Source organism: Calliphora vicina, chromosome 2 (genome assembly GCF_958450345.1).
Source record: "Calliphora vicina chromosome 2, idCalVici1.1, whole genome shotgun sequence".
NCBI lineage: Eukaryota > Metazoa > Arthropoda > Insecta > Diptera > Calliphoridae > Calliphora > Calliphora vicina.
In genome coordinates this window covers 116,572,868-116,589,268 of record NC_088781.1, presented here as the reverse complement: position 1 = coordinate 116,589,268, position 16,401 = coordinate 116,572,868, and the positions used below count along the sequence as shown (strand labels likewise).

General features: G+C 29.7%; 1 protein-coding gene across 1 annotated transcript; it reads right to left on the bottom strand.

Moving 5' to 3' along the window:
- Window positions 1-1,616: 1,616 nt before the first annotated feature.
- Wee1 (Wee1 kinase) lies at window positions 1,617-11,686 on the bottom strand. Its single transcript, XM_065501139.1, has 6 exons — window positions 9,607-11,686; window positions 4,772-5,311; window positions 4,381-4,696; window positions 3,532-4,236; window positions 2,411-2,550; window positions 1,617-2,348 (listed from the first exon to the last, which is right to left on the bottom strand). Exons 2-6 carry the CDS (start codon window positions 5,265-5,267, stop codon window positions 2,197-2,199), a joined length of 1,809 nt encoding a protein of 602 aa, XP_065357211.1. The 5' UTR covers window positions 5,268-5,311; window positions 9,607-11,686; the 3' UTR covers window positions 1,617-2,196.
- Window positions 11,687-16,401: the final 4,715 nt, after the last annotated feature.

Genomic DNA, 16,401 nt, shown 5'->3' with positions numbered 1-16,401 from the left:
GGAAATTTAACATGTGTTTTGTTATTGTAACAAAAACAAAATACACGTAAAATTTCTACTCAAAGCACTCGTTCGCTTTAGAAAAACAGCACATTAGTTTGACAAAACAGAGTGTCTCGTCTCTATTTATGATTCTCTATGGTATTGCCTTTGTGTATTTAATTTTTTTTTTAAACGCACAGTGGCTCAGAATCCTTTTTCATCGGCCAAAACTCTGTAACTTTTGAATCGATAGTGATATTTTTGATTTTTTTTGTTGGAGAGATATTTGTTTGAAGTTTTCTCCAGTTTTAATTTCATTAAAATCGATTCAGCAGTTGTTGAGAAATTTTATGATTTTCGGAAGAGGGCCTTATATTGGAGATATGACTAATTATGGACCGATCACTATGAAATGAAATCGTGTGATTTCTATATGAAACTTATTTTTGTTAAATTCAATGTGGATACCAACATTTTTAAGAGATATATGCTCGTTAAAGTGATTTTCGGAAGTGAGTCTTATATGGGAGGGTCTTTTCGGAAATGCATCACTGCTCTGCATTTGATGCGCATCTGTGATTAGTTTGCGATGCTGATGCAAATCAGCTGATGCGCAGACAATGCATCAGCTATTTCGGCGATGCTTGTTTGATGGGTTTTTGCGCATCATCTGTATCAATGTTGCTTTTTAGAACTCATGACATTTGCAGTGTTGCCAACTTTTGCATTTTAGAATGTACTGCACAAAGTAAATTAATAAAGTAGACTCAGTAGAACAGCTGACTATTTTTTTTACTTTGGTCTCAACTGTCAATTCACTTGTGGTTGTTGTGGCGAAAAATACAACAAGCCCAAAAGCAAAAACAACAACAGGCAACTTTGACAGCTCAGACCTTAAACCAAAAACAAAATTGCTTGTGGTTTTTGTAAATGTTGTATTTGTTGTAGTACTGTCGCTACTTTATTAATTTACTTTGGTACTGAACATCAGATGCAGCGCAGTGATGCATTTCCGAAAGCTATGACTAATTATGGATCGATCATAAAACTAGCCGACATGACTTCTGTATAAATAAAACTTATTTGATGCTAAATTTGCCTATATAAATTATGGGGGCTCGGTGAAATAATGGACCAATTTCAGACAGTTTCAAAAGGCCAAAACTATCTAAATATGTAAAATAAAAAAGTTTTGGAGTAATTTCATTCCAATGGAAAATGTGTTCTCCAAACTGGTTCAGGCAGGTACAGTATATATGTGGTTAAAGATAGGTGTTAACAAAAATTTGGTCAATGAAATTCATTTCTTAGTCACCGTGCGGCGTTAAGCAAACAACTTTGCGATATTCGGACATTTAGATGGTCAAAATGCACAAACTTGACAATTCTCCCTATACGATACTTGCTAACTTCAAATCAATATAACTCGATTCATAAACCTGACCAGCAAAACTCTGGGACTATGTAACTTTTAAATTAATTACTTAATCCTAAAAAATATTTAGCTATCATTAAAATGCCGTTATCGCTTCGAATCGTTACCCCATTATTGGAAAAAAATTCAGGCTTGACGGGTATTAAGTGGTATCCTTTATAACCCCGTTTCACTGTAAATACAACATGGCATCTTCAATGTTTAATTTTTTATTCATATTATAAAAAATAGCTTAACAAATAATTATTAATAAATTTAATTTTAACACACAAATAAATTCAAATATAACATATAAAATAAGATGGGAGAAAATTAATATAGAAGACAAAAATGATTCGTTACGAATAAAGTTGTAGAATGATTGTTAAAAGTGGTAATATGAACAATATAAATACAGCATTACTATTAAAAATATTATATATTTTCTTATTTACAGGATTTTTTTATTTTATTGAAATTACATTTTATTTTGATAATAAACATTAATAAATATTTTTATTATTTTTTTTTTTTTGTAAATAAAAGTAAATTATTAGAATAAAAACATAATAATAAATCGAATACAAAAACTCAAAGCAGAATATATAGGTGGGCTTATATTTAAAATAATAAAAGGATATTTAATTAGGGACTACTGAGAGAGAGATTGGAATAACGCTTGTTAGACAAATTTCACAATTTATGATATTTAATGAAATTAAATGATTTAAAACATATGAACTAATAAAGCAAAATAATAAAAATAAAATAAAAAAACACAATTATAATGAAATAACAAATTAATATTTTAGATTATTAATAACATTTTTGTTTCGATCACGTAGACTTTCCAATTTAGAATTCAGACATGGCGTACGCTTTTTGCGTGTATAGGAACGTAGGCAACGTTGGTCAGACATCATTTGAGGACTATTAAAACTGGAGTTATGGGCTACAAAGTGGGAATATATTGTAATATTTGCTTTTTTAATTAATTGTTATTCCATTTATTACCTTTTGCATTATGTTCATAAGCTTTGATGGTTTTTCGCGCCTCCCTCAGTTTTCGCAATAATATTTCATTTTTACGTTTTTCTATAGTTAACTCTTGGCTCAGTTGAGCTTTGCTCTTCGATTCCAATGAATTTAATACGCTAAAATTAGAAAGTTAAATTATATGTGTTTTAACTGAATATAAAATCATAATGTAGAATAATTTTTGTAAAATTTTGTGTAAATCCATTTACTTTTTTGTTTAAGAGTAAGTAAGTATTGCTGATCGATCTGTATCTTTGAAGTTAATTTCCTATTGAATGATTCGCTATTAACTCAGTTTTTTATTTCATTAGCAACATTTTAAAAATTAGTGATGACTTCGGAAAGTTTATTTCAACAGACGGTTCAATCTTTAATCGAACCACTTACTAGTTATAACGACCACGAATATATATCGTTGTGCCAATGTTATCATCACGTATAACACAAAGCAAAAAAGTGAGGTAAGACCATTCTTAGATCTATCAATCTGTATGATCCCCAGGTTTATATTTCTTATGGTTTCTAAGATAATATGGAGCTCTTTTATTGAAATTAGATTTGTTTAAATTAAAATGTCACAAAAACAAACAGTCTAGCACGTCTGAATACAGTATCCATATGACTTATTTATGAATGAATGAAATCTGTCCATATATAAAATAAACAAATCGCTTTATTTTATTTATATTTTGCGATACAGTGAATGGATATGCTTAATATTATAAAATCTTGCAATGCAACTTTTTGTGTTATGTGAAGTTAACTTCGGGGCGACGATATGTAAATGAATATTATAGAAATCACATACGGAATAACAAAATCCTTTTATACAGGTATATTATGGAAATCAATTTCGTTCGATTTCAAGTATAATTTTTTAACTAGTGGGTTATTATTTCCTTCGAAAATACAACCAATATATTCAACAAATGTGATTAAGATTGATGGAAAAGTATCAAATTGGCATCCTTAACAAAACTCAAAACTCAAAATGAAAATAATAAATTCATCACCACCTCTTTTGGTTTCAAAATCGATTTCTATCACATTACTGGTATTATTCACCTTCAATGATTAGACATTTAAAATATACTTACGAATGGTTAAAAATGGATGTGGATGATGGCCTCTTTTGAGGATCTGGGTGTGTCATTACTTTAATTATATCATTAAACTCTCGGCTTAATGTTGGCAAATCGGGTACCTTGCCATCTCTTAAATCATGCCATTCGGGGCCATTCTTTGGCAGCGGACCACCACCAGCTGCTTCATATAACGTTAAACCCAACGAAAATATATCGGCTTTGAAGAGATTTGAAAAATCATCCTCTAAAATTTCCTTAGGTAAATAACGGCAGTCTCCTTCTTCCACGCAGGGTTCATTAACTGATGTTACATGTCCCAGATCACCAATTTTGTACGTTATTAACCACTCGGAATTGCTTAATTCCTCGTAAATACCATCCATACCTGTTTCGTAGCACTCTTTGGTTAATGGTGGCATTGATGATTTATGTACTGATGGTATTTTTGTTAGAAATATATTGCCCGACTTCAGATCCATGTGTACCAAATCGTTCGAGTGTATATAACGTAAACCCTCGGCGACATGCAATAGTAAGATTCTTAATTCTGACTCCACCAGAGATCGCTTTTGTAAGAGAGACTGTAAGCTCCCTCCATTACAATATTCATTCTGTATAAGCATGTGATTATCTTCCGCCCATGCGGAATAATAACGCACAACATTATCATGTTTACCCAAAACTGCATGTGCCCATACCTCATTAAGAGCTTGTTTTCTGAAATAGAAAAATATAAAATGTTATTTTATTATCAAATCAATAACTTTAAATAAATACAATAAAATTTATATTTATTAAATATATTATTTAAAAAAAGTATGTATAACATTTAAATTATTGTATTAACAATTAAATACTTACTCGAACGAACTTCCTGCCACTGGTTTAATACTCTTTTTAATCGCATAAATGCAACCATCCAAGCGGTTGAGACATTGATATACCATCCCAAATTCTCCTATTCCAATCACTGATAACTCAACAAATTCCTTTTTGTAGCGACTGATGTTTGTGTCCTGCAAAGCTAAGCGCTTTGGGGCCTGATGCATTTCTGGCGCTTGATCACAATCGTTGACTAAGTCCTCGTCACTGTTGAGAAACAATTGCAATGATCTATTACTGAGATTCTCCCGTCCAAATTGTGTGCGACAACGTTTCTTATTGTGGGCCATTAAACCTTTAAAAACAAGAAAAATACAACAAATTTTAATCTGTTTCTAATATTTCTTAATTTTCCAATAAAAAAACTTACTATCTGGTGTGAAAGGATTCACATTAGCCGTCTGCTGTTGCATGACATTGTCCAAAGCTCTGTTATGCAAAGGCAGTGAACGTGGTCTTTCTACTGTCTTAATGAATAAGGATTCGTGTCTCTTTGTCACATCAGCTTCAGCCACCGCTGAGAGGTGATTTAAACATTTACCAGATGATTTCTCCAAAATTGTTTTGGGTGTAGCAGGCGTATCGAAAAGTCTTAGTGCTCTTACTTTTCTGTAGGGTGGCGATATAGACATTGTTGTTGGGGTATGCGACTTTTGTGTTGTTGTATCACTTTCAAGTATATTTCTTCTTAAACAAATTTTTTGTTTTCCAATTACTGAGTGTTCCTCCGCCTCCTCTTCTTCGTCACGGCTAGGCGACGCAAAGCGTAGTTTTCTTGGCAATATAGCACATACAGGAGAAGAGGGAGAACGCATTTCGATACTTGAATCCATTTGATCAATTGAGCCACTGTTGCGAAATGCCATTATAAAAAGGCTTTCTTTTAGTTTTGTAACACTTTTGTCCAGTTCTACACTTATACAAGTACAATGTTTGTTTTTATTTAAATTAGAAACAATTAAATTGTAGAAATAATTAACAAAATGCTTAAATAAAACAAATTACAAAGAAATTGAAATTAAAACTCAAAAAAATTGGTTAATAATATGAAGTTGGCTGCAGTTAATTTAACTAATGAATACACAAATACAACCCTGTAAGTGTGGTGAGTATATATTCATATGCAGACTGGTTCATAATTTATGCAAGTGGTAATTTTATAAAAAATAAACGTTAACTTTTAAATCATAAAAATGTGTATATATCGTATATATATATTTTTTTCTTTAGTATGTTATGACTGTTAATATCAATATATATTAAAAGATAATCAGCAGTGGTACCGAGTATACCTTGTTAAATCTGCATTGACAGAAAAGATTTAATAAATACAACAGGATGACACAAAATCAATTATTTTTATGAGTTTTGAGTAAAAAGGTTTGCAATACATACTAATAAATTGTATAGGAAAACACGAAAAAAGCATGATTTTGTGAACGCCATATAATATTCCCTAATACAATTGGTTGTCCTTTTTCCTACTCTAAAGATTGTAACGTGGTGTTCAGAAGCCGTATTTGATATCAAAACAAACCTGTTTACAGTTGGTATTTTCGTTGAAATTTTGAAAAATTGAAAACTAATAAAAAATATTGTATAAGCCAAGGCGTATTTAATAAGGAGTACCCATCTGCTTATAGAATTTGTATAGCAAAATGTAAAATTCCAAATTTATGTTGGTATGTCAAACTCAACATACATATACATATATAAGAAATTACCAGGTGGTGGCAGTGGCGAATTCAGGCAAAGTCGAGCCCAAGGCGTATTTAACAAGGTGACAGCAGTGGCGAATTGAAATAAATACAGGCGAATTCACTTATTTTTTATATATAGAGTTTGACATACGGGCGTACGGGCGGATATTTTTTATATATGTAGTTTGACATTTGTGCGTGCTATTTCTATAATCAGCTGTGCTGCCGATGGCACCTTATTAAATGCACCTTGGTCGAGCCAATTCATTAATTTTTTGTATAACGCTCACCAAGGCGAATTTATATACAAGGTGGTGTCGGTGGCGAATTCAGGAAAATACGAGCGAATTCATTAATTTTTTATATATGGAGTTTGACATTCAAAACCACTCTCTCCATATATAAAAAATGCATGAATTCGCTCGTATTTGCCTGAATTCGCCACCGACACCACCTTGTATATAAATTCGCCATGACGCTCACATTCAAGGCGTATTTAACAAGGTGACAGCAGTGGCGAATTGAAATAAATACAGGCGAATTCATTTATTTTTTTTAAATGGAGTTTGACATAATGGCGTTGCGGCGAATATTTTTTATATATGTAGTTTGACATTATCGCGAGCTATTTCTGTAATCAGCTGTGCTCCCGATGACACCTTATTAAATGCACCTTGCTCACATTGTTTCGTATGTCAAACTCCTTATAAATGAACGAATTCGCCACTACCACTTGGTATAAATTCGCCTTGGCCTCAACTAAACAAACTCCATCAAGGTGCATTTAATAAGGTGCCATCGGCAGCACAGCTGATTATAGAAATAGCACGCACAAATGTCAAACTACATATATAAAAAATATCCGCCCCTACGCCCGTATGTCAAACTCTGTATATAAAAAATAAGTTAATTCGCCTGTATTTATTTCAATTCGCCACTGCTGTCACCAAGGTGCATTTAATAAGGTGCCATCGGCAGCACAGCTGATTATAGAAATAGCACGCACAAATGTCAAACTACATATATAAAAAATATTCGCCCGTACGTCCGTATGTCAAACTCTATATATAAAAAATAAGTGAATTCGCCTGTATTTATTTCAATTCGCCACTGCTGTCACCTTGTTAAATACGCCTTGGCTGTCACCTTGTTAAATACGCCTTGAACTCCATATTATAAAAATAGAATGAACTCGCTCCAATTTATCTGAATCAGTCTTTGCCGCCAACCAAAGTAAATTTTTTTACTTTGGTCTGAACTGTCAATTCACTTGTGGTTGTTGTGGCAAAAAATACAACAAGCCCAAAAGCAAAGACAACAAAAGGCAACTTTGACAGCTCAGACCTTAAACCAAAAACAAAATTGCTTGTGGTTTTTGTAAATGTTGTATTTGTTGTAGTACTGTCGCTACTTTATTAATTTACTTTGCCGCCAACTGTATAAATTTGCCTTGATATGTATAGGGTGTGTGTCAAAATGATAAGATCACATGCTTTTCGTTCTGTTTATTCAAAAATACAAATAGTATTGACACAAAATATACAGTGGAGCCATGAGACAGAAGAAAGGCAAGTTTTATATTTGTCTGTATCTTTGAGAACTGCATTTATATTTTTTTGTATGATTCGCAGATGCAATCAAGTTCTGAGAAACAAAGGTAGAGCAACAAAATTATAAAATAATTTTTTAACAAAAAATATAAAGATGTACCTCTAAAAATTGAATCCTTTTACGCGTTTCTATTATTTTTTCCAGTAAAAATATTGACTGTTCACATTGTTGGTCATATAATGTATTTAAATATAAATGAAATGAAGAATGATTATGTTTTTTCTTATGTTGTATGTCTGATAAACAAAACTGCATATAATTTTTTTTTGCAAAACTAAATTTGACTAATATAAAACAAAATTTGAAAAAAAGCACTCGTTTAATTATATTTTCCAACACTGTATTCATATGAGGGGCCGCAGAACAAATGGTAATTTTTTGCATTTTTTGACAAATTGGATTTTTGGTATTTTCATATTTGGGTTGAAATCTTCTAGAAATAATCAAGTTAGGAAAATTGGTGCTTAACAAAACGTACAACACTAGTATAAAACGAGAAAAATAATATATTTAATTTCAAACGTTTTAACAAAACGTACTTTTTTACTTTATTTTTTAACAAAAGGTTATTTTTCCGATATAAAAGTGGTTTTATATCAAACATCCTTAACATTTATTGTGGTTGTTGTTGTAGCAGCAGCGATTGCTGAGTTGACAGCCCTTGGCCGAGTGAACTCGGGTCATTTCGGTGCGTAGAACCGGCTGTTGTGTGAATGCTTTGAAAATTTATTGTGGTGATTTATGGCAGTTAGATGTATCTAATGATAAATAAAAAAAACTTGTTACTAGATTCAGGTTCATGCAGTTTTTAAGGAAGCGAAATAAATGAAACTCAATTTCCCAAAAATTTAAATGAGCAAAAAAGTACCTTATGTTATGCGTCTCCTCATATATACCATACGATAGGCCTCAGTTTCCTTTCAGTTTCGGTAATCAAGATGTTTGACAAATTTCCAAAAAAATATTCTTATTCTTGACTAAACCTACCAGAAAATAGTAACACTTCCTAATTATTTATACCCCCATAGTGGGGAGGGTATATTAGGTTAGTGCTGATGTTTGTAACGTGTTGTCCCAACACCTACCTTATTCATTGCTATTCCTGTTCTCACTTTTACAATTCACCGAAGCATAATTTCAAGTCGAAAAAATTAAATTTTCAATGCTGATTGCTACAATTTTTACCGTTACCGAAAGCAAATATCGTTACCGCTAAATGGTTCGATACAGTATTTCATCACTAGATAATTATTAGACAATTGATTAAAACCAAAACTTATATACCCACTTGACCTACATACATATGTATATTCAAAAATTAAACTTTTAGACTTTTTGATAATTTCTGTGTATTTTTGTGAAATTTTACATTGTTGTTTTTTTTATAATTATTTAATATTAATTGTTATTCCGCTATTTTGTTTGTTATAATTACTGCTCTAAACACTTAAATATTTCTTGTAATATAATATAAATATTTATTTTATTTGTTTACGACGACATTAATACTATTATTTTTATTAAATTAAATTTAGCTGTAAGATAATTTAAATATATTTTTTCTTTTTTTAAGGGAGTTTTTGTAAGTATTTTCTAATTTTGTTTGTTTATTTGTTGTTTATTTTATAAGTAAATTTAACAAAACTCTGCTGAAGAGTAGACATACATACATACACTCTTATTATATTGTAAACTATTAAGTTCTTGTTGTTTTTGTTTATATTATTTAAATATTAATGAAATTAATTATAAATTGTTTTAATCAATCATTTTGCTTTATTTTTGTTTGTCTATAGAGAGTAAGTCAATTAACGATTTTGCTTTTTGTTTAATTTTGAATTTATTTCTTTTGTTTAAGATTTAATTATTTATGATTTGTATTTTTAAAGGTTACCATTTAAATTTGTTAATAAACATCCACTTCTTTTATAGATTTCTCGTTATTGTTTTTTAATTTAAATTTATTTATTTTTGTTATGTTAATAAGTAACAATGTCCTTTTGAGAGATATTTGTTTATGTTTTTCTTTCTTTTTGTTTGTTTGTTTATTTTTGATTACTTAGGCACTGTGTTCAATTTATTACAACTAAAGATTAATAAATTTAATATTGTAAATTTTAAATGTATTATAATTATAATTATTATTTTTGTTCTTATTGATGTTTTTACGTTCTATAATATTGTGAAGCTTAATCGAGCTTTGTTTAAACATATTTTCTTTTATGTAAAATTCTCATTCAAAAAGTTTTTTTTTTAATATTATTTTTAATCCATATTTAACAACTTAATCAATGAAATTTAAATTTTTTTAAAACCTAGAAATGCTATAAAACAGACCGTCATTATGTGTATATAATTTTTTATTTAATAATAAATGGCTTTGCTACCTGATTTTTTGAGTTCTTACTACAATAACAGCTTATTTTTAAAATATGTGTAAAGATATATATTAATTTGTGGTTTTTAAAATAGTTACAGACGAATATTTTTAAAAAGTGATTTGTTTCAGAAGTGTTCTGTAAAATGTTAGTTATTTCAATACTGATTTTTGAAACCTGAAAGTCAAAACTAAGACTGACAATTAAATGTGCAAAAGCTGCGGATACATATTATACCAATGACGAATTAACGGAATGTTAATTTAAATAATTTTTATGAAGATTCAAATAGTCTATGCACTTAATATCTGCTTGTATGTGTAATAAAGTAGTATTTGAATATGACAAAGAGAGGATTCTAATTATTGTAATTTCACTCTTTTATACACTTGAAAAATTACATAGTGTGAGTTCAAAGGCATTGTTCAAGACATCATAGAACAGTTTTCAAATGTTCTGATATTCATTCAAAATGTTGAATTATTAAAAAAAAATTTAGATTAGTGGATCTCACTAAGTTATCAGAAAATTTATATACACCAGTGATTTTTTTAAGATCATAAAAATCATTATATTCCGACTTAAATCTTTTTTTGAGAACCGAATCTATTATTCAACTCAATCTCCAAAAAATCGAAACTTTTAAATTTGAATCGACGAATAGATTTTAGGATTTTCATTATCTTAAAAAAAATCAAATAATTTTTGGTGTTTAGTCACTTTTGAGGCTCACTGTATTTAAAATGAAGAAGAATGGAGGCCTTCAACCATATGGTAACATAGAGACGAGACGTAATTGTCAAAAACCTATCTCTTGCAACAACAAAATACATGCTATTCAATGTATTTATTTCAAACATATGATTTGTTGTATTTTTGTTTGACAAATCGGAGTGTCTCGTCTCTATGTATAATTCTCTATGCCTTCAACTATTAACAAAATATATCAGCCCAATCATGAATAAAAAAATCCGCGGGAGTTTGTACCCCGGGAGTTTTTTCCCATTGAATTTGAATAGGAAAAATGAGAAAAGGGAAAAAACTCACGCGGAATTTTTATTCATAATTGGGCTGTATATATTTTTTATTCCTTTTACTATTTTTTAGACTTTGATGTAATATTTTTTCAGAATACATAACTCAAATTTTTTTTTCGAGTTTCTGAAATTTGTAAGACAATTACAGTGTGTTATTTGTAAACTCAAAAATTGTCTTCTAAAATTTAATGGGTGGATTACGAACTTCTGTTGCGCAACCACAAGTTTCTGGTTGCCATTCAGGCAACTGACAACGCCACTAAAGTTCGGTTGCCATCCATAATCGACCCGTAAGTTCAATACAATACTAAATATTCTACTGTTTCATCTTCTGTTTTTTGAGAAGGTTTACTGTTACACAAAACTGGCGAAAATGTCAGTTTTCGAATTTTTATAACAATTCTCTGAATAGAAACTCATTCAGGTATGTGATGAAAAACGACTTAGATGCAAAAATGATTTCAAAACGACAAAAGGTGTGATGTGTTAGTTTGAATCGTTTTGTCATATCAGTTTCAAATTTGCTTCAAAAGGAATTTATCGAAATTAAATTTTCACATTCGAAATTCATCACACAAATCGTTTTTGAAATGGATTTCAGTTTTGAAAACGATCGTTTTTCATCACATGCTTGATTATCTACTAGATTTCGAAAAAAAATACGAAAAAGTTATGAAAGAAATAGGTGAGCAATTTTAAAGGATGCATAATAATGGATGATGAATTCTATGACGGACCGGTTTAAAGCAGGTTTGAAAAAAACGTTTACATGTTATTGTGTTAGATTTTAATTTACGAAGTTTAAATCTTATACACGGTTAGTTTTCGTAATAGCTTAATTTCAACAGGAGCTCTGGTTTTTAGAATTTTCTTATTCTGCCGAAAGAAAAGTAGCAGTGTAGAACACATGTGTATGGAAATAATTCGATAAAAGTAAATTATTCAATAAAAACTGAGTGTTTCGTATCAATTTTCTTTCGACAAAAAGAAATACTGATTAACAGTTCAGATTTTTTGTTGTACTTAACGCTTTCAAAACTCTATTTTAAATCATATTTTATTGAGTCTGACCGAATATTCTGTTCGGATTAGGCTAAAAATCAATATGTAGCAGTATTCTGCAATCAGTCAAAATTTGGCCAAATATGGACACTTTTATAAAGGTAAAACAAATATTATGGAATTTTGAATAAGCCAGTTCAAACAAAAAAAAATTGTCAGTTCAAGATTAATAATGTAGGCCACAATGTAAAGTGGGTGTAGCAGCGGACCTAAAAATGGACAAAAACATGCTGTAAAGTTAAACTATTTTTTTGGCAATAACTAAAATTTAGTTACTAAACCTTTGAACTGTGCTAGATGGAAAAACTGTTAAGCGGGGCACCTGGTGGGTTAAACTAATTCGAGTACGCAGAGTTCAGTGGTGCTAACAGTTTTTTTTTATTTTAGGTTAACTCTTGTTTTCGAGATATACCGTTATTTCGAAAATTAGTACCAATGGATTCAGCGTAATCAAATTAGATTTACCCGCCAGGTGACCCTCTTGACAGATTTCGTCAATTTCGTGCACAGTGTAGTTACTAAAGTCCCGAAAAAATTACGAAAATTCAACTCTTTGACGATTTGGGTTTTACTCCTTTATAATGATTAATATAAATATATTTCATGCATAACAAGGTTGGCTAACGCTACCGTAAAGTGCTGGTTCACACAAATCTATAAACTCAAGTCTTGAATTTATAGATTTTTCTTTTTTTCTTCCTCTTGAGCTTGACGTGTGTGAACCAACACTAAGTTTTCGTTCTCTTTAAAATACCCTTTCAGCGTTACCGCAAAGCTATCATTACTGAAATAATTGCAATTACCATTAGAAATATAATCATAAATTAATACCGTTACCGATATTCTATAAATATATATTTTTTATTTCAATTATTGATTTAATCGAAATCTACAAAATTTAAAATAGTACAATAAAATACCCTTTGTGAACTTATTTTCAATTTTTTTTTTAATTTTATTAATAATTTAATTCAGGATGAAATTACCACTTGATGAACAGTTAAGTTTCTATCTTGTCCTTCCAGGTGCTATAAGCAATCTATAAATTGGTAACATAAAAAAATTCCCTTAGCCCACAGCAACTATAGTTTAAACGTCAAAGGCGACCTAGGGGGCCATTTTTTTTGGGTTATAACTTGTATAAATCCGCTGAGCAGTTTTGACCACACGGATTCTCAAACGTTTAATTCAACACTTAATATTGAGAATTCGGTTTACATAACAGTGCCGATTAACATAAGGTATTTATTTTATTTAATGATCATATCATATCAGATGCAAATATATACAATTTAAAAAATTTCTTGAAAATAATTTCAATTAGTTGTTTGAAATTCTCAGAAAATATGAATAATTTCAAGATAATGTAGATGTATTAAACCACTGCGTGTTTTATTTAATAACTTACATTTACAATAAAGATTAAGTTAAGAATTATATAAAATCTATATTATAGAGCTAATTAGATCAGTGGACAAATTCTCGCCCTAGTAATCGAAGTAAAAACAGAATCATTATAATTTTCTATACATTTTATTCGATATCGAATAAGAGAATCTCAAAAATAAATAAAACTCGCACTTTCGTAGAAGTGTTCGTGTTCGACTGCGGTAATTAGCCCTCAGCTCTCAGTTTGCCATATTTTAACTTGTGATGCCAGCTACGGTAAAATCGTCCTGAACATTAATTAATCCAAATATTAACAGTAAGGTAGAGAGAGCACTGGTCAATATGGTATATAAATTGCATTCAAAAACTAATCTAATTAGACAGTACTTGGTAATACCAATGTTATAAAGACTTCTCTGTTAGGTAATATCAAAAATGACCACGTTTCTAAAACCAAAAGAAGAAAAATATCATATTTATATTGTAGATTTTCATGTGATAAAATATACGGCCGGCCTTCCCCACTTTCGTTATTCAATTGATAGAATTTAAATACTACTAGTTTCTAAACAAATTTGTTCTGCAAAAAGTTTAGCTTTTGACCTTCCACGGGAGATATGGTTTACATTAAGTTAAAATATGATCAATAGCTTCCGTAAAATCAAATTTAAATTTGCAATTACTGTAAACTAGTAGTAATAATTTTTAGATTTTACAAACACTTCAATTAATCACTTAAAAAAATGTAATATTAAGTTTAAAAAATCATTCTGGTCAAAAATTAAAATAAGCTTATATTTAGAAAATTAAAACATAATTAATGTTTTCATATAAAATGAGTTTTAAACTGTTGTTTTTTTTAATATATGCATTGTTTATATATAAGTTTGTATTATATAGTAAGATATTATTATGCCTAAAGTATTAACAAGAAAATTTATAATATATTTCGAAAATAACTATCTGAGCTATTATTCAATTATTCTGATTAAAGTTTTTAAACTTTATTTAATTATACATACATATATTGTAAAATGTTTGCGAAAATGAAATTATGTATACATATGTATTTTCAATCAAAATACTTGACTAATAGTTCAATTTCAGATTAGTTCAATTATTATCGCTTATTATGGATAGGTAGTATTTTGTGTCTGTGTGTTTGAAAATATTGTACCTAAACTGGGAGATTTATTTGTTTCATTCCTTACTTGTTTTTAAGACTGTATGTATAGCTCGTTTGGTAAAAAAGTACTTAAAATATATTCGATAATTAATAAAAATCAGTCCATATCTTTAAAACTTAGAAACAAAATGATTTGTTATACTCTTTACGCAGTTAATTACATTTTTGTTTGTTAGATTCTTGTATGTGTTTTTACTTATTTTGATGTTAGAATTATTTTTTGTAATTAAATGACTTACGGATTATTTAAATTTTTGTTTACATTATTTTCATTATTATTATTTAATAAATTAACTTCCATTATGTTGCTCAGCATCAGATTTTGTTAAATTTACATTACAGGAAAATAGCGGAAAAATAAAAAAATATAAAAAACTGAAAATAAAAGAAAAAATAAGAAATTAAATGTCTCACGATTTGTGTTTGTTGTTAAATTTATGTATGTAAAGCGGTAGAAATTTTGAATACAAAATATTAAAAAGATCGAGTTCCATTATTTCAAATACCCAATATAGAGTTATCGCTTATAATGAATAACTACTCCGATAATTATACTTAATTTTTTCTTACAAATTGTGTACTACGACGATTACGAACTTGCGCTTATAGCGTTTTTTAACTCTCTTAAAATTTTTTCTTATATTTTTATTTTAACGTCCTTAAGACGTTCTCATCTGGGTGTCTCTCAATGGCTATTGGATCATTATTGGAACTTCGTAATACACTATCGAACTGTAGGTTTGTCCCTATCTTGTGTTCTGCAACAATTTCACTCGACCCACATTCAAAAGCCGAATGAGCTTTCGTATTGAAAATATTACAACAAAATGCGATAGATTTTTTATTCGATTTCGAATGTCATAACCTCAAAGAAGAAAATTACCATAAATTTAACTCGATCTCGAACTTTGTGTATTACTAGGCTTCTTAGTTATAGATTTAAACATATTCTTTGATACTCGCTAGCCATGCTCTTTTAGAGTGTATGTGCCTCTACGTGTCAATTTTTTCCGCTTTGATGACATACGCAGTAATTTCAGGATGGTGTGACCGATACTGGTTGCGTAGTTTAGGAACAACACAACAAAGAAGAAAATTGTGACAAATTTTACTCGATCTCGAATAATTCTTTGGCCTTATGGTATTACTCAGTGATAGATTTAAACTTATTTTTCGGTACTGTATGTTGGTGCCAATATCTTGTCTGTGTTGACAGAGACAAAACTTAGGCAGCATGTCCGGCTAATATATCCGACCACAGTTGACGCACTGTACGTAGATGGACCCGCAGGATTCGAAGCAACTTCGATCTTCTGGTACGTAAAACCAACAACTATGGAAATGTCTCTGCGTAGTCATTTCATTTAACAATATAAACTGATTTTCTATATAAAAAATATTCGTTCCCTTACAGATTGCCCAGATTTTTAATTTTTATATACCAGAAAACATTGCTAAGCTTTTGTATCAAAGGACATTTATAAAATTGTTTTGTAAGCAGGTTATTGTGTAATTCGATTCGAAAGAAATTATTTTCGAAATACATACCATGTGTAAAGCATTCAAACGATTTTCTTTTCTTTCTTCACTAAAACCTCAATTCGGTATTAAAACTTTCAGCAATATGAATAATTAAA